We start from the raw sequence: 19,928 nt of genomic DNA on the forward strand, positions 1-19,928 counted from the left end.
TCACAACTGGGTGCCTCTCTGAAGTGCCTGTACACTGATGCATGCAGCATGGGGAACAAACAGGAGGAATTAGAGGTCTGCATGCAGCTGCAGGACTGTGATCTCATTGGAATCGGAGAGAGAAGGTGCTACAGCTGACACAATTGAAGCGCTGCCATGACTCGATTCAGGATCTTTAGGAAGGACAGACTGGCAAGACAGCAGCAGGAATGCATGGAGCTCTGCCTAGATGGTGAGCCAGCTGAGGCCTTATGGGTAAGGATTGGCAAGCAGACCAACGTGGGTGACACTGCTGTGAGTACTAGACATCTGCTACAGATCGCCTTATCAGGAAGAAATAGAAGATGAGGCTTTCATCTTGATCCTGGGCAACCTGCCTTCGCTGACCCTTCTTGAGTAGAGGAGTTGGACTAGATGTTCTCAAGAGGTCCTTTCCGACCTAAATGAATCTGTGATTTGCAGTCCCTGGCCCTCATGGGTTACTTCAACTTGCCTAAGATCTGCTGGAAGGGCAACAAGCAGGGCACAAGGAATCTAGGAAATTTCTGGAGTGCATTGATGATAACTTCCTGATATAGATGACTGAGAAGCCAACAAGCGGAGGTGTTCTTCTGGGCCTGATAATTGCTAACAAGGAAGAAATGATTGGGAATGTGAAGTCAGGGACATCCTTTGTTGCAGTGACCATGAGATGGTAGAGCTCAGGATCCTGAGGGAAGGAAATTAGGCAAATAGCAGGATCACAACCCTGGGCATCAGGAGAGCAGACTTTGGTCTGTTCAGGGATCTGCTTGGAATAATCGTATGGTAAGCAGACCTGGAGAGAATGAGGACCAGGAGAGCTGGTTGATTTTAAGTGTTGTCCTCCTCCAAGCTCAAGAATCATCAATCCCAATGTATAGGAAGTCAAAGGCGACAGGAGGCCAGTGTGGAGGAACAAGGAGCTCCTGACAAAACTCAGATTTAAAAAAGAAGCATACATTCCACTTAAGCAGGATCAGGTGACTTTGAAGGAGTACAGAGACACCATTCAAGGAGGCAGGGATGAGTTTAGGAAACCCAAAGCCCACCTGGAGTTGACTCTGAAAGGGACATAAAATGTAACAAGATGGGCTTTTACAGGTATATCGGCAGCAAAAGGAAGATGAGTCGTCGTGCTACTGATTGGGGCAGAGGACCTGGTGACAGAAGATTTGAAAAGGGGTGATGTACTGAGTGTCTCTCTTTGCTTCATTTTTACTGGTAAGATTTATCTTCTGCAGTCCCAGATCACCAAGATCAGTGGGAAAGGGCGGAGTAATGAATACGTACCTTCAGTAGAGGAGGATCATACACAAATCCATTGGTGATGGGATACACTCATGAGTGCTAAGGGAGCTGGCTGATGTCGTCGTGAGACCACTGTCTATTATCTTTGAAAGGTCATGGCGATCGGGAGAGGTTCCTGAGGACTGGGAGAAAGCAAAAATTACTCCTGCCTTCAAGAAGGGCACGTTGGAGAATCTGGGGAATTACGGGTCAGTTTACCCTCACCTGAATCCCTGGGAAGGCAATAGAGCAAATAATCCTGGAAAGCATTTCCAAACACATGAAGGACAAGAAGCAGAGATTTATTGAGGGGAAAACATGCCTAACTGACCTGAGAGCCTTCCATAATAAGACGACTGGCTTGGTGGATGAGGGGAGCAGTGGATGTGGTTTGTCTTGACTTTAGTAAGGCTTTTGATGTTGTCTTCCATAGCCTCCTTGTAGGCAAGCTGATGAAGTATGGGCTAGCTAAACAGAACAGTGAGGTGGATTGAAAACTGGCTGAACTGCTGGGCATGAAAGGGTTGTGATCCATGGAACAAAGTCCATCTCCAGGCCAGTCATTAGCGGTGGACCCCCAGGTTCAAATACTGGGGCTAGTACTGTTTGTTAATGTTCTTCGTTAGTGATGTGCATGTTCGGCAGGTTTATGGGTGATAAGAGAACTGGAAGGAGTACTGAATAGGTGTGCTGCCATGCAGAGGGACATTGATACGCTGGGGAACGGGGCCAACAGGAACCTCATGAAGATAAGCAAAGGGAAGTGCAGAGTCCTGTCCCTGGGGAAGGACAACCCCATGCACTAGTAGACACTGAGGGTAGCAGGAAAGCAGCTTTTGAAACAAGGGCCAGAGTACTGGTGGACAAGTAGTTGACCATGAGCCAGCAATGTGGCAAAGGTGGCCAACAGCATTCTGGGATGCATTAAGAAGAGTAGTGCCAGCTGGTCAAGAGTGCTGATCCTCTTCTCTTCTCAGTACCGGTGAGAACACATCATCTGGAGTGCTGTGGCCAGTCCCGGGCCCCCCAGTACAAGAGAGACATGGCTATACAGGAGCGAGCGCAGTGGAGGGCTACAAAGATGGTTAAGGGATTGGAACATCCAACATTGAAAGGAGAGGCTGAGAGAGCTGGGACTGTTCGGCTTAGAAGAGAGCATGCTCGGGGGGCGGGGCGGTTCTTATCAATGTGCATAAATACCTGATGGGAGGAGTAAAGCAGACAGAGCCAGGCTCTTCTCAGTGATACCTAATGAAAGGGCAAGAGGCAGTGGGCACAGATGAAAATAGTTCCATCTGAGCACAAAGAAACCCTGTTTTACCGCGAGGGTGGTTGAACCCTGGCAGAGGTTGTCCAAAGAGGTTGTAGAGTCTCCATCCTTGGTGGTATTCAAAAGATGTCTGGGCATGGCCCTGAGTGTGCTCTAGGGACACTGGACTAGACTATCTGAAGCCATCCCTTCCAACTTGAACTATTCTGTGTTTCTAATAACATCTTGTGCATATTATTTTTACATTTGCGTATGCCTATGAGTGTGAGTTCTTAACAATGTTAGTGTTCAAATACTCTGTGAATGTGGATGTTTTAAATTTTAACATGAACATAACTTTCTTACTCTTCTGAATTTAAAACTAGATTTTGTGTCTTTCAATATATATACGCTTTCATAAATCAGTGTGCCATTTCATAAGATTTATTATAATGTCACTTGTAGAGTGCGACTGTGTCTGAGTAGCGCTATTGTAATAACAGTCAAAATGTAACACTAATGTAAAATAGTTTTCTGTCATTCCCCATAACGTTGTGTGTTTTATTTAATCATGGTAACCGTGTTGATTGGCCTTTCAACATTTCACCCTTTTCCTGAGAGGTTCCAACTACTTGGAAACAAATACACGCGCATGGAGGCACACAGGATTTTTTTTTTTTGTCATTTTTTTCAATATGTTTTATATTGCATCTTTACTTTCTAGTATGGATAATATTCTATGTTCTGTATCTTTTCAAGTTTAGGTCATCCTGAATAATCCATTTAGAGTACTACTTCCTTTATCTTCATCTTCATTTGTTTCTTTATATAAGTTATTTTATTTAAGATTCTTTTGTGTCTGTGAAGTTGAAGGAATTTTGTGTTATTTTATTTGAAGAAAGAAATTTTTCTAAACACCCCTCATTGATTAAAACAAAACAAAAATGTAGTACAGCCCCATCCAAATTCTATCAACTTTTCATTGTGTTTTCAGTACTTCTGGAAGTTTGTGTTGGTAGCTCAGAGCTTTACTTCCTTATGAAAATAGAGTCCCCAGTGAAGAAATTAAACAAATAGAAAATATTCTTCTCTTCTGTAAAATCAGAGATACTTCCTTTTTTGTCTGAAATGTTTTTGGCTTTGAATTTTGTTTGGTGAGAAATATGAGAATCATCTGAGATGCTCAGGAATATAAAACTGAATATAGGAAAATATTTGTACAAACACATTCTATTTGTTATGTGTAAATGAATTCGATCATAGTTATTATAATCTTTCTGTTTTCTAAAAATACATATATGTGTCACTCTTAAGAGCAATGAAATACAATTTTGTATTTACCTACAACTTGTTTATTTCCTTTGTGTTGGTAAGTTGCTTGCAAGTACTCTCCAAAAATTGGTCACATTGAGGTAGATTTTGAAATATAAACCATTGTTGTGGATGTGTCTATGAAATTATTTGACAGTGTTTTTGTAAATTGTTATAGGTAACAGAGGTTTCTCCTAATGTGACTAAAAGCAGTCAAGCAGAAAAAGAAGGTCGTGTGCACCAGTGTTTTGAGTGTAGTCAAACTTTTTCTTCAGCCACCATGTTGATGCACCATAGTAAAGAGGTTCATGGCAAGGAAAGAATACATGTTTGCCATGTCTGCAATAAAGCCTTTAAGAGGGCAACGCATCTCAAGGTACTTGGTAATAACAGTTGGTTGTTCTGTGAACTCATTCTTTTGTTTTGGACTTTTTGCAATATTAATGGAAGGGACCTGTTATCCCTTTACCTTTCCTTTCCTTTTACAGTGTGAGAGGTATGCATCTGAGAGAGGGAGTCTAAGTGATAATGTATACACAGATAGAGAACTCTTTTTTTCTGGAGCATGGAGAGGATTTTAATGCATATATTGACTACAGAATGAAAAATGTCAATGCCTGTCATGCAAATAATAGGGCCAGAAAAAGATTTCACTTACTCTATTTGCTTCAGTATCTCATCACTGCTAATCCTGATTTCCAGATAAGCTTTTGGGATCATAGGAAGCTATCTGCTTTGCACTCTATCATTTGATTTTTAGATGCTCTGTCTTGTGAGTACAAGTGACATCTGCAGAGGAAGCATTTGTTTTAAAATATCCTTATAGTATTGCTGTTGTCTAGTTATATTTTCTATGTAGTTTTCTCTAGATTATGAACAACCTGATACTTCCAAGTCTTTTAAAAAAAATTAGTGGTGTATTTAAGTTTTTAATTAGATTATAGAATGTTCCTGTTAGGAAATATTGGGCTGTACTAGACAAGTGGTATGTCCAGGCTGGTAGCCTATTTCTGAGAGATACTAAAAGGCAGTGATTTGAAGAAGTGCTTTATGAAAAGAGCAAACATATACTATCACTTGGCCAGAATTTTGACAGCTTCCCACAATTTATAGCAGGAAATTTCTGGAGCCAGAAGCAATGTCTTTATATTAAGTAGCTCTTAGGAGAGCTTTTCAATAGATTTCCTTTCACTTAGTATCATGGTTTGAGGAAATATATCCTGTTTGTGAAGTTCACCCCCTTGCAGTGATCATGTGTGTCAACCAGACTATTGGTCCTTGGGGAAACTGTCACAAAATATCGTGTTGTGAAACTGTTAACCTCTGGTTTAGAATAAATTTTCCAGGAAAAAAAAAAGAAATACAGTATCGATACTTGTTTTCCTTAAGTGAAGATAATAAAACCCCATATGTCAGTCTTTCTTCAATTTGTTTTCTTAGAACTGGTTAGTATTACATTTTTTTTCGTAATTAAACCTTGACTTCCATTATATACTGGGCCTGGGTTAAAGATATGATGAGGAAAGTTCCTATCCTGGCACAGCCCTCAGTTTATTATCCATTATTGCTTTTTCATGTAGGTGGCAATGAAGTTGCAATAAGAAGTCCAAAGGCAGTCAAAAGAGACTTCAGGGCCTTGGGACAACTGGTTAAGGGATCAGGAGCACAAGTAGTGTTCTCCCCTGTCCCTTCAGTGGCAGGGAGTGATGAGGGAAGAAACAGGAAGACCTGTTCAGGAAGCAAAGCAATAACTGTCTCTGAGACTGGTGTCACCAGCAAAATTTTGTGGTTTTGATCATGGGTCGGTCTACACAACACCAGGCCTGCTAGCGACAGATGGGGGTACACTTGTCTCAAAGGGGGAAAAGGATCTTTGCGCAGGAGTTAGCAGGGCTCACTGAAAGAGCTTTAGACTAGATTTGAAGGGGGAAAGGGATGAAACCAGGCTTGCTGGAGATAAGCCTGAGGGCAGCATGCCAATGTTTGAGGGATGATGTGCTAGCAAAGTCTTTCAGTCTGTTCCATGATGTGCTGAGTACACTGGAGCACATTTAAAATGTCCCTCTACTAATGTGCGCAGCACCCTTGCCATCTCAGTGGAGGTAGGGGATGGAGATCCACGTGACAGCAAAGATGCAAGGGTTGTTGATGTGCTAGAAACCACGGAAGTGCCTCAGAACACTCATGTAGGAATTAGGGCTTCTCCTCAAAAAAAGGTGGCAGGATCAGTAGCCCAACTGAAGTGTATCTACACCAACGCACACAGCATGGGCAACAAACAGGAGGAGCTGGAATCCATTGTGCAGTGGGAAAACTATGATACAGTTGCAATCATGGAAACATGGTGGGGTGACTCACACAACTGGAGTGCTGCAATGGATGGCTATAAACTCTTCAGAAGGGATGGGCAAAGAAAGAGAGGTGGTGGGGTAGCCCTGTATGTTAGGGAGTGTTTTGACTGTCTAGAGCTTGACAATGGCGATGAAAGGGCCGAGTGTTTATGGGTAAGAATCAGGGGGAAGGCCAACAAGGCAGATATCATGATGGGAGTCTGTTATAGACCACCCAACCAGGAAGAAGAGACAGATGAAATATTCTGTAAGCAGCTGGGAGAAGTCTCACAAGTGCTAGCCCTTGTTCTCGTGGGGGACTTCAACTTACCAGATGTCTGCTGGAAATACAATACAGTGGAGAGGAAACATTCCAGGAGGTTCCTGGAGTGTGTGGAAGACAACTTCCTGACACAGTCAATGAGTGAGCCAACTACGGAAGGTGCCCTGCTGGACCTGTTGTTTGCAAACAGAGAAGGACTTGTGGGTGATGTGATGGTTGGAGGCTGTCTTGGGCATAGCGATCATAAAATGATAGTTTTCAATTCTCGGAGAAGTAAGGAGAGGGGTGAGCAGAACTGCCACCTTGGACTTCTGGAGGGCAGACTTTGGCCTGTTTAGGAGCCTGGCTGACAGAGTCCCCTGGGAGGCAGTCCTGAAGGGCAAAGGAGTCCAGGAAGGCTGGACATTCTTCAAGAAGGAAATCTTAAAGGCACAGGAGCAGGCTGTCCCCATGTGCCGAAAGATGAGCTGGCGGGGAAGACCACCAGCCTGGCTGAACAGAGAGCTTTGGCTGGAACTCATAAAAAAAAAAAAAAAGAGAGTTTATGACCTTTGGAAGAAGGGGCAGGCAACTCAGGAGGACTACAAGGGTGTCATGAGGTTATGCAGGGAGAAAATTAGAAAGGCCAAAGCCTAAATAGAGCTTAATCTGGCTACTGCTGTAAAAGGCAATAAAAAATGTTTCTATAAATACATTAGCAACAAAAGGAGGGCTAAGGAGAATCTCCATCCTTTATTGGATGCGGGGGGAAGTATAGTGACAAAGGATGAGGAAAAGGCTGAGGTACTTAATGCCTTCTTTCCTTCAGTCTTTAATAGTAAGAACAATTGTTTTAGGGGCGCCCAGCCCCCTGAGCTGGAAGACAGGGACAGGGAACAGAATGAAGCTCCCGTAATCCAAGGGGAAATGGTTAGCGACCTGCTACACCACTTAGACATACATAAGTCTATGGGGCCAGATGGGATCCACCCAAGGATACTGAGGGAGCTGGTGGAAGTGCTCACCAAGACACTTTCCATCGTTTAGCAGCAGTCCTGGCTACCCAGGGAGGTCCCAGTTGACTGGAAGTTAGCAAATGTCATGCCCATCTATAAGAGGGGCCGGAAGGAGGATCCGGGGAACTACAGGCTTGTCACTCTGACCTCGGTGCTGGGGAAGGTTATGGAGCAGATCATCTTGAGTGCCATCACATGGCATGTCCAGGACAACCAGGCTATCAGGCCCAGTTAGCATGGGATTATGAGAGGCGGGTCCTGCTTGACTAACCTGATCTCCTCCTATGACAAGGTGACCTGCTTAGTGGACAAGGGAAAGGCTGTGGATGTTCTCTACCTAGACTTCAGTAAAGCCTTTGACACGGTTTCCCACAGCATTCTCCTGGAGAAACTGGCTGCTCTTGGCTTGGATGGGCATACTCTTCACTGGGTTTAAGAACTGGCTGGATGGCCGACCCCAAAGAGTGGTGGTGAATGGAGTTAAATCCAGTTGGTGGCCAGTCACAAGCGGTGTTCCCCAGGGCTCTGTGTTGGGGCCAGTTCTGTTTAATATCTTTATCAATGAACTGGGCGAGGCGATCAAGTGCACCCTCAGTAAGTTTGCAGATGACACCAAGTTGTGCGGGAGTGTTGATCTGCTTGAGGGGAGGAAGGCTCTGCAGAGGGACCTGGACAGGCTGGATTGATGGGCTGGGGCCAATTGTATGAAGTTCAACAAGGCCAAGTGCAAGGTCCTGCACTTGGGCCACAACAACCCCATGCAATGCTACAGGCTTGGGAAGAGTGGCTGGAAAGCTGCCCAGTGGAAAAGGACCTGGGGATATTGGTAGACAGCCAGCTGAATATGAGCCAGCAGTGTGCCCAGGTGGCCAAGAAAGCCAATGGCATCCTGGCTTGTATCAGGAATAGTGTGGCCAGCAGGAGTAGGGAAGCGATCGTCCCCTGTACTCAGCACTGGTGAGGCCGCACCTCGAATACTGTGTTCAGTTTTGTGCCCCTCACTACAAGAGAGACATTGAGGTGCTGGAGCGTGTCCAGAGAAGGGCAACGAAGCTGGTGAAGGGTCTAGAGCAGAAGTCCTATGAGGAGCATCTGAGGGAACTGGGGTTGTTTAGCCTGGAGAAAAGGAGGCTGAGGGGAGACCTAATCCCTCTCTACGGCTACCTGAAAGGAGGTTGTAGCGAGGTGGGGGTCGGTCTCTTCTCCCAAGTAACAAGTGATAGGACGAGAGGAAATGGCCTCAAGTTGCGGCAGGGGAGGTTTAGACTGGATATTAGGAAATTTTACTTCACTGAAAGGGTTATCAAGCATTGGAAGAGGCTGCCCAGGGAAGTGGTTGAGTCGCCATGCCTGGAAGTATTTAAAAGACGTTTGGATGAGGTGCTTATGACATGGTTTAGTGATGGACTTGACAGTGCTAGATTAATGGTTGGACTCAATCTTAAGGGTCTTTTCCAACCTAAATGATTCTATGGTTCTATTTCACTTTCTCTGCAAAAAAGAGATTTGAAAAAAATCTGCAGTTCAACTCAGATCAGGAACAACATGGACAAAAACCTGCTTGTTAGATAAGGCTAGGGTGGTGATAGAATAACATTTATATTTGAAAGTTGACTTCTTGAATGGGTACTTTCTGATGTGAAAGGCAGCCTTATTTGCTTTATTTGGGATGCTTCTTTAAAGCATGGCTTTATACCAGGAAACACTTCCTGCTCAGTGCAGTGGACCATTTTCAGCCTTCAGATCCGAAGACATCAGCATTTGCAAAATATCACATTTTGTTAGTTCTTAAGAAAGGAGGATGATGTTGCATGTACATGTAAAAATTGGAGAGTGAACCTCACCAGATGATGAGAAAGTTTAAACAGTTTCTTTTCCCATATACACATACAGACATACAAAACCAGCAGAGTGACCAGCTAAATTTTTTGAATATTTCATCAAAAATGTGGCAGAAGTTTGTAGTTCAATATAGCTGATCCCGTGGAAGCACTATAACTCTCTTTCAACCAGCATAACAGTTTGATCTTTATCAGTCCCAACTACTGGCTGTGAAAGCTGATAAATCTTATTTCAGGAAGGTTTTGTCTGTATCCTGTACAAACCCAATCCAAGATTTCTGATGATGAAAGTCAAAATGAATCTCCAAATCATCATTTTTCACTTTTGGTGAGGAGGAGGAGAGGATGTTTTAAACAGAAAGACAGTTTCATTTACTACTTGTCTGTCATGTCCTAAAATAAATTCCACCTCTTCATCAAACTCTTTTCTTCTATAAGGTGTTCTAGAATATCAGCTGTGAGCATCCTTTAACAGGAAGTTCTGCAAAGAGAAATGAAACCACGGGTTTTGGCTTAGGGTTTGAGAAGGGTTCAGTGTTCAGTGATCTCGTACTCAAGGTCTTCATTTTGTACTGAGATCACCAAAGTATTAAGAGCACTGCTAAACTTCCAACTTTCCAGAAAAACCCAGTAGGAGGTAAGGGTACCAATGTTTAGATGCCAGTACTTAACCATATTTGGTTTTTCCAAAGGTGCCAGTACCAGCAATTTCACAATTACCCACAAGAAAAGCTTCTTTAGAGATTATGTACGAACACCCCCACCACCACTGCACCCCCAGTGTCAAAAATTTTCGGTCCAGTGTCTTCGGTTTGCCCTTCTGATGTTGGTGGCTGTCCTGATTTTATAGCTTCAGAGAGGAGAATCTTAAAACATGTGCAGCGACTAATCTGTCCAATTCCGTATCATTAGATAGTAGAAGTACCTGCAAGGTGACTGTAAATAGTAAATAAAGCACAGTCATAATTTAAGATGAAATGAAACAAAAACTTAAAACTTAAAGCAATGAAATGAAACAAACTTTTTATTGCCCTACTTTCAGAGGTGGTTACAATTAATGTTTCAAGATAGGTAGGGCAGAAGAGTTGCACACTAACCCATGAATGAGGGGGTAAAGGGCCCTTTCAAAGAAGGTTTCCTATTCTTTTTTTCTAATTACATAATGCTCATTTGGGCCACCAAGATACTTCCTATCTGAAAAATATGAGAATTACACAAATAAACTTGTAAAACATCATATGAACAATCAGAGAAATACTAAGTATGTCTATGAAGAAGTGGTTGCACTTCAGAGCATTGTATTCCCATGAACTATTTTCAAAAGCATATGTTTTATAGAAAAAGTATAAGGGATTGGCAGATCAGTGGAACAGAATTGCATCACAAACTGTTTCTTCAGAGAAAGGTGACAGAGAAAGTTTTACGGCGGCTATCTGGATGCTCTCCTGTTTGCTTTCAAGTAGAAAATGGGGTGTGGGGTTGTTGGGGTTTTGGTTTTTTTGTTGTTGTTTTGGGTTGGTGTGGTGTTTTTTTGTGGTGGATAGAAAGAAGCAGCCAGTTTCAGCTAATTTTTCTGGAGTAGGTCATAGCATGCTTCCACTGTTTTAATGTTCAGAAGGTAATGAAGAAGATAAAAGCAAAATATTTTCTTCATCTCCATCTAAGCTATGGTTTATGAATCTCCTGTGATTTTCTGAGAAGACCTTTTATTATTTTCCTATAATACTGTATTATTGTAAGTACTATGATAATAATATTCTTCCCTGTCTATGATAATAATATTCTTCCCTGTAACTGTCTCTCTGATTTTCCAGTGAAAACAAATTCTGCAGACACAGTTTGCTTCAGCTCATGGAGTGAGGAGTAGGACTTCGTAGACTTCAAGAAGACTTATTGTTTAGGTGTAGTAGAGACTAATTAATAGTCTAGTCTTTAATGAGTAGACTAGAAAAGAATATCCACACGCATTTTAGAAAGTGGACAAGTACTCCCCTGTCCACTTTAGAAAGTGGACAATACTGTTTCAGATACAGTTCTTGATTAGATTTTTAAATATATTTTTTTTTTTGTAATCTGAATTGTAACTTGGTATTAATAAAGAGATTTAAATGAAAAAGTTAATAGATAACATAAGATACTCCTTTGAATTTGCAAAACTTCTGGGCCCAGCATCAGTGAATTAAAAACACTGAAGTTAGAACTGTTGTTAATGCTTCTTCATAAAGATAAAATGTGACATGCCCTCATTGTGCTTTCTTACCTGTAGGGACCTTAGTGATTTTTTTTTTTTCCTATTAATTTAAGAGTTCATTCTGAAGTGGTTCTATTTGCACGTTGACATTGTGCGGCTGCGTGTGTGTATGTTGTGGTAGTCCCCTCTTTGAGGCCTGTACAGTTTTACTATTATAGTTTTTTCAGGTGCTGAGTAGTAATACCTATGTATTAGGCAAGGCAGGGGAGATGGATACCGTAGAGGGGAGGGAGAAAATCCAGTATTAACTCACAATGCACAGTTGTCCAAAATCCATGTTTGTAAGGGGTTTTTTTATTTTGCATCAGACAATTAGTGAAGGGACTAATGTATGCAAAAAAAGCAATGCATACAGTTACTGACAGAGGTTTTCAGAAATGTAAGGATCAGCCTTACAAAGACTTGATATACAAAAACAATCTCTCATTTAGAAGAAAAAGAAATGCAAGCTTCCATCTTCTTCTGGCTTGTCTGTTGATGACTAAGATCCTCTGCGTTTGTCTTCAAAGTGTGAATATATTTCTACATTAAATACTGAAGGTTTTTTAAATGGTCTGAAATGTATTTTTTTTCTGTATTCGCTTAGGAACACATGCAAACCCATCAGGCTGGACCTTCACTGAGTTCCCAGAAGCCTAGAGTGTTTAAGTGTGATACTTGTGAAAAAGCTTTCGCTAAGCCAAGTCAGCTGGAAAGACATAGCCGCATTCACACAGGTAATACCAGAAATGATTTTTATCTCGCAAGATTTTCTCATTAATATATCAGTGTTATATTTGGAATCCTTGCTCATGGTTTCAGGTAACTGCATTTAAATATCAACTTAAGCTTAAAAAAAACCCAAGTAAATTTCTAATCCAGAGTTTAGAAATTAAAATGAGAAACAGCAGACCTGAAATCTCAGAAACTGATGTTTTGGTTAAAGCCAGAACATCATGCTTAGTGATGTGACTAAGCTTCTCCATATTTTGGGACTGGCAGTACTGCAACGGTAATGTAAATGCATGAGCTTGTATCTAAAAGTTTGTCAGTCTTTGAAAGAGATTAATAAAAGCATATTTTAAAGCATTGTTTAAAGTGGTGTAAAGATACTGGATATGATCTTCTTCAAGCATATAGGAGAATGTGCAAATGAGTGGGTGTGCTCAGTGACATTAAATAAGGGACAGACTTGACTGCTGATACTGACTGCTGTATGCAGTGCTTCATTGTCATTGAACTACTACTCAGTTCATCCGTTTCTAATGGCAGTGCTTTTGTTTGGTTCTTTTCTGCTTAATTATTTTCAACTGTTACTCTATAAAAAGACTATACTGACTTCTCCTAGGGAGCACACGTTTTCTGTGATAAAAGTGCTTTTCGGGTTGCAGCTTCTGCCCTGCTACAAGTTGAAAGCTGTACTTGGATAGCCCAACTGCCTTCCCCTTCACCTTCTGTATCTTAAGAACAGTGTTCTTAAGAAAATGAGTTCTAAGTATAGGAGTCAGTTCTCCAAAACAACTTCTCTCTTTTCCGTACCACTGCTACCAATAAAGAGCTGTCACGGCTGCTAGAGTTAAAAAGGAAAGGGGAAAGTTACCTGTATTGCTACTAAGCTGGAGGGGACCAAGGAATTTGAGTGGATGTGCTGTAGCGTAAGAAGACTCCCAAAAAAGGATTTTTTAGTGGACTCTCTTAGTGAGTCAGTGAGAGCTTTCTCTTTCCCCAGTATTAACTTACGGTAGTTAGCTTTTGGCTGCTCTTCATGCATTTAAAGCAAAGTTCCTAGTCTCTTCCTTTAAGTTATCTTGTTAACCCTGTCATTTTTCCTTGGTTAGCATCACTTGCCGATCTTGTGACGTATAATCTGAGTTTCATCTTTGAATGGATCTTTGCTTTGCACCCTCAGATTCAGTCTTGCGGTTTTTAGTATTGCATCTCTGAAGTATAGAGTTGCCTATATATCTAGGTGTCTTGTGGATGCTCTCATTTCATGCATAAAAACTTTCTTTTCTCTGGCTTTGACAAACACAACCTTATATAAACACACGCACACATGCATTCTACCATGCTGTTCCAAATGTTTGGAAGGAATGTAAATGTTTATTCAGTAGTATATTTGAGTTCTTTTTATGTGTCTGTATGACATCTGATAGGCTGTTGATGTCTTGGGACCACTGCCACTATTGATAATTTACATTATCTTAATGTGTCCTTATATACTTGTCTCTCTGTTAATTTCTTTTCTCTTACATTATGTTTATGGCAAGTTCTTAAGGGTAGGGTCTTTCTCTTTGCTCTTTTTGCATGAAGCACTTAACATGGTAGAGTTTCAGTCTATGTCTAAGGCTGTGTACTCTGATTTTATGAATAATAAATGATAAAAGGGTTTCTAGGGAAGACAGGCAGAGGAAAAAAAAAAGTAGATGAAGTTGAAAACATGTTAAGATTGCCACAGTCTAGGAAACTGCTTTAACTTCCCATATAGCAGTGGCCATATAGAAAAATTATTGTTAGGTGATGAATGACTCTGTCTTCCATTGAGGTTAAATTAGTTCATGCTTACCATTGCACATAAGCAGTTCTGACACATAACTAGTCAAGATAAGGTTGTACTTTTTCTATCTGTGCTCTCTTGCTGGCTTTTGCAGTATATCATGAGGTTTGCAAAGAAATTAATGTAGTCTGATACTTGTCTTACCATGGGAAAAAAAGAAGAATTGGAGAATAATTATTCAGTGATTCCAAATGTTTGTGGATGAATTAGATGAGGCCTATACAGTGTGCAGCCTACTGTGGCATTTTCTGATTTGTTCTGGTAAAATGAATTTGGCTCATTTTGGTTGCCTAATTCAGCACATGATTCGTGTACTGTCAAAGGTAAAGTAGGAGCAGTAATTGCAAGAGCTGTTGCACCTCATTTACACATGAGTGTTTGAGCTTTGGGGTGTTAGGGTTTGCTAGGCAGCTGACAGCCAGAGAGGTCCTAGGTGCTGGCCCTGACTTTTGTTCACATTTCATTCAGTTGCTGAGAACTCTCTAGTAGGAAATTATAGGAGGTTGGATAGAGAAGATTCATGAACTTGGTGAATTTATGGTTTGAGTGGTTTTGCTAAGGAAATTCTGAGATTTGGGAATCCTAAGAGCATGTTTAGAGATGTTGTAATAGGAAGGCATGGATAGATCGGGGAGGTACTGGGCATAAAAGGCAGATGAAGAACGTGGGTGATTGTTGAGCTGGGAAGGGATGAGATCCTTATGTATTAAGTTGTGAAATACTGCAGTGTGGGTGATATGTATTGGTTATGGCAACTAGAGGGTATTGTAACAGAGGGGAAATTTTCAGTGCAGGTGTGATAGGACAGACTTTAATATTAGTGCGCTGGGTCATCCACTTTCAGCAAAACTTCTGGTAGATAAGCAATAACTCTTGATAAAGGTAATGGGTATTTGCAGTCATTTGTCAGCTAGCAGCATTCATTGCTGATCAGTTGCTGCTAGTTGCAATTACTGTACTATGGGTGTGTATAAGCATGTTTTATAAGGGGTGTTCATACCAACTGGTTGAAGGCGTTTTCTCATGTGAGTAGGGGAGGAAACGTTGATCTGATCTACTAGAGCTCTTTTTATCTGTTAGGGGTCTCTGCTTACCCTGTGTATTCTCATCTAATGGGTTGACTGCTTATGCTTCTCTTCCCTCCGCCCCGGACCCCAAGAGAAATGGTGACTGCTCTTCCTGAGAAGAAAACTGAAGAAGGGAAACAGAGCTGCTTTGTGGTTACTGTGGTAGAAAGGAACATTTTGGTCATATTCGGGGCAGGAAAAGAGAGGCAGGAGTTACAATCCAAGGAGATTAAAAGTCTTTAGAGTTCCCCAATAATTTGCTTTCTGTATAACTGACTTAAATAATACAGACTTTAAAAACTGTTCTAGTTAAGAGTTTCATAAAATAATCTGAAAGCAGGAAAGAAGGCCAGTTTCCCTTTTCCCTGCTTTGATTCGTGCTTCCCATTGTAATAGACACAGAGTGCTTCAGGAAGGCTGGGAGCAGAGCAGAGTCCCTTTATGCATCTGTTTCTCATAAATCTGCACCATCATAGGAAAAATTCTTTCTGTTTTGGAATGACTTGTAATTTACCCTGTAAATCCTCAGATATTTTTTGATTTCCTTCACTTGGGTGCTCATGTGCTAGGAATGCCCACAAACTGTAACAATCCGTGCTAAATTCATTTTTATATTACTGTTGTCTGACGTTGTTGAAACAGCAAGTCAATCCACAAGATAGTCATCCTTTCAGAAGAGAACATTCTTTTAAAAATCCCTTAAGACCAAAAGAGTGAAAATGTGCTGCACAGTAGTTTTTAGGTGGGTGCTCTTACATAAACTGTGGTAGGAAAGACTAATATAAACTGATTTGCTTTCCTAAAAGTATGATCCTTGTCTTTGAGAAAGTGTTTGTGATTTCTATCCTGACTAAACATTTTTAACGATTTCTAATGGGCAACAGCTACTGAATCAATGTCGAGAAGGAAAACACATTGTTTCTCTGAATAGCTCTAAATATCTTGTACATTCAGACTTATCAGTGAAGAGCAGTTTGGAGAAATGTTGGTGAAATTAGAGGGAAGCAGATGCTTCTAGTTCTACCAAAAAGCCATGTGGTAATCCACCACATAACACCAAAAAGGCTGTTCATCTTAATAGAATAGAAAACCTGGAGTCAAAAGTATCTGAGGAAACCTAGATTTCACTTCAAACTAGTGAAATTGTTGTTAACAAAAATAGAAAGAACACTTCTGTGCTTTAAAGGACCTTTTATTGATTGTCTGAGAAGTTGGATTTAGCATGGAAGCTACAATGCATGTGGGGACACTAACATAAAGGTAATGAAGGAAGAGAGAAATTGGTTCTTTGAAGAAAATCGTGAAGTATTTATACTCCTGCTTGTGCTTTATTGTGCTAACTAATAACAAGGTGTATTTGTAAGTTCAGAAAGTGCTTTTAGAAGTCCTTAATGACATATACCAATGTGCCTTGTGTTGATGTCAGAGGTTGTGGTGTTGAGTGTTGAAGCAGAGGTGTGGTTTTGCAAAGTAGGTATTTTAAAATTTTTAAATATTTTTGTAATGAATATATTTTTGGCATTTATATTTAGAGATGAATAGTATTCTGGCAGATTTGGAAGAATATGCCTCCTTTGGTAAGATATGGGAGTCACTATTATTTATTGGCATAGGAGGCCACAGGTCCCATGAAGAACTACCGGAACTTTTTTATTTTTAACACATTTGGCTTTCTAGTTTCTTACAGACATCAGCTTTGTTAATTCTAGAATATTGCTTTATCTACATTATTCATAAATGATGTAAAAAGGTGATGGTCCTCTTGAGTACAGAAAAGTCAAACTGGTAAACTGATTTTTTTTTTTTTTTTTACACTTCTATTATATAATTTACTTAGATAATAAATTGGATAGGAAAGATAACAATATCAGTGGTTTAGGACTTAATGTAAATATCCTGGTACTTAATTTGGGATGTTTTGCTGATGATATGGAGCCATAGCACTGTTTTGAGAAAGTCTCAGGGAAAAAGGTCATGTCTACTTAATTTCTAGGTCATCTTGATGATTTTTACTGAATTCTGAACTGTATTTTTATGTTGAAATGAGAAATTGTTAAATACGTTTTTCTCTTCTTATAAGGGGAACGGCCATTTCAGTGTACACTATGTGAAAAGGCTTTTAACCAGAAGAGTGCTCTTCAAGTCCATATGAAAAAGCACACAGGAGAGAGGCCTTACAAATGTGATTACTGTGCAATGGGATTTACACAGAAAAGCAATATGAAACTGCATATGAAACGGGCTCACGGTTACACTGGTATGTAGCATAATGATAGTAACAGTGGATGCAGAAAGCCATATGCTTGACTAGGAAAGCACAAAACACTTCCCTTAAGTTATTGAGGAATTAGGCACTAATAGCCAAAGACCAGAGTTGATGAGCTAGTAGTTGAACATGCAACCCAAAAAGCAGGTTGAAACAGAGCTTGGTTACTGCTTATGGTTCCTTGTTTTTTATGTGGAGCTCTGCAGTACAGAAATAGAAAGTTCAAAAACTATTACAGGAAACCAATGGGTTATATTAGATATTTTTTTTAATTTTTCAAAGAGCATCTAATGAATTTACAGAATCTGAAGTAGTTGTGTAATACCTTTCCCAGCATTCTTCCTTTATTCCTAAGTGCTATATTTGCATTTTTCTTACACTATACATCAAATCATATTCATTTGTCTTTTTCCCTTGTACTTTGGTAGGTCCTGTACAAGAGCCTGCTAGTCATCAAGAACAAGAAGGGGAAGATATTAGTCGTGCTCTGAATTTAGAAGAAGTGGTACAAGAATCTTCAAATGAATGGCAAAGTATAGGCAATGTTTTTCGATGACACCTTAAAATTTGAAAGCTAAAAATGTTTCTGGGACTCGAATTTCTCTAAACAAGTTTTCAGAAAAGTAAAAGATGGATTTTTACAGTTAAAGCTTCAAGCATTGAAAATATTAACAATAGAATAATATATTATAGTTTTTTTAATTATTTACAAAAATTACTTAAAAGAATCATTCTTTTTTTAAGCTTGTAGAAGAATATTGGGAAAACATCATTTAATCTGTGCTAAGTTGTCTGTGAATCAATGAACTCAGGTAATACTGTATACAGTTTCATCTTCTAATTCACAGCCAGTATATCTATTTGAAAAATAAACTGGAACTTTATATCAAAATAGAATGATTCCCATTTTTAAAGGAGGTGAAGAGTAGCTTCGTGGGAAAACCATGAAACTGTCGGGTCAGCCTTCTTTTTTATGTGTTTAAAGAAGTAAGTGAAGTCGGAAACAAAATGTTACAGACTAGATGCATGCAGTATAAAATAGTTTTGGTTGGTTTTTTTGGGTTTTGGGTTTTTTTTTTTTTTACAAGGCACAGGAAAACGCTGTATTTTTGTTTTAAGCTTTTTTTAGTATGTTTTGAGAATTTGTTGAAAAAAATAAAATGCCATGAACTTATGGCTTTTCTTGAGTTAAACTCTTGAGAAGGGAGCATGTTCATTTCCATTCCAACCGCAGAGGTAGTTAGTTCTTAGTTTTTACATTAAAAGTCTGAGGTTTTAAACTCAGCAATAATTATTTAAAGAGAATCCAAACTAGAAGAGGTTCCAAGGAAAGCCTCTTCTTTTATGTTTGCTGTATTGGATCAGCAGGTACATATCTCAGTATCTGTGGAAAACACAGCCATATACTAAATCTGGGAAGTAAACATACAATTTTGTGTTAGTAGTGAGAAAGTTAGATGCCCACTAGGTCACCTATATTAATACAGTATTCCCCAGTGCTGTAAACAGTTATCATTTCAAATCTGTAAGTTCCTCATTATTTTCTTTGTAAATTTTGGAAATGTGTTACTTTTATTTGTTGTCGTTTAAGTCATTGTTTCAGCAAAACTACCTAGTTGACTAAGTAATGCTTTGAAAGGTGCCACTTGTTAAGTATATTCGTAACAAAGAAACACTGGAGTAAAAACATAGTCATCTTTTCAACATTCCAAAGACAGAAGCTCTTTTCTTATTTTTACCTTGTTCTTTTGAATTTTATTTATGTTACATATATATAGATATATATATGTGTGCTTGTATGTATATATATATATATATTTAAAGTTATATGAGCCTCTGTGTGGCTGATCAGTATATTTTGTAAATACTAATCCCAGTTGCAGGAAGTTTATCTTTTCGGTTTGCCGCAAGTACTTCTAGATCAGTGGTGGATTTGTTGTACAATAATACAGAGCTGGATTTTAATTTACCTTCTGAATGATAATTGTTCTCAGATCCAAAAAGCCCTTTTCTGTAAATATTGTCTATACTTTGTCTATGATACAAACTAGTTATTTCAGATTGCTGAAGCAAGAGATCACTGTTGGTTTTGATAGGGCATCTCTGAATTCTTTTGTTAACTCTTTGGCATATGTATATAAGTAATATAGTTGGTGACATGAAAATAACACTTTTGTTATGTGGAATATTTAATTCAAAAACATGTTAAATAATATTACTTTTTTCCAAATTCTGTTTCGTGTATTTTTTAAGCATTTGATTCTGGATTCTAGGAAACTCTAAAAACTCTGTTTACCAGAAGTGCATGTCTCAATATTATATGTAAAGAATGTATGTGAAGTTCTTCCAGGAGTGCCTTTCCTTCCAGACAGCTTATTAGTGTTTCAGCTGTTTAAGAAAGAGATTATATTTTACAGTTGTCTGACGGCATGCTGGCCCCATGGCATAGCGCACTGTTTATCTGTAGTAATAATACAGTAAAAAGTGCTGT

The 19,928-nt window shown here is 39.7% G+C and overlaps 1 protein-coding gene across 1 annotated transcript in view; it reads left to right on the forward strand.

The window, feature by feature from the left end:
- Window positions 1-19,614, forward strand: part of ZNF236 (zinc finger protein 236) — a 94,005-nt gene extending 74,391 nt beyond the window's left edge. Inside the window, exons 30-33 of the mRNA XM_072852849.1 lie at window positions 4,047-4,244; window positions 12,155-12,284; window positions 17,252-17,428; window positions 17,866-19,614. Of these exons, the coding sequence (XP_072708950.1) occupies window positions 4,047-4,244; window positions 12,155-12,284; window positions 17,252-17,428; window positions 17,866-17,993 (633 nt within the window). The 3' untranslated portion in view covers window positions 17,994-19,614. The remainder of the gene's footprint in view (window positions 1-4,046; window positions 4,245-12,154; window positions 12,285-17,251; window positions 17,429-17,865) is intronic.
- Window positions 19,615-19,928: the final 314 nt, after the last annotated feature.

This window comes from Ciconia boyciana, chromosome 2 (genome assembly GCF_034638445.1).
Source record: "Ciconia boyciana chromosome 2, ASM3463844v1, whole genome shotgun sequence".
NCBI lineage: Eukaryota > Metazoa > Chordata > Aves > Ciconiiformes > Ciconiidae > Ciconia > Ciconia boyciana.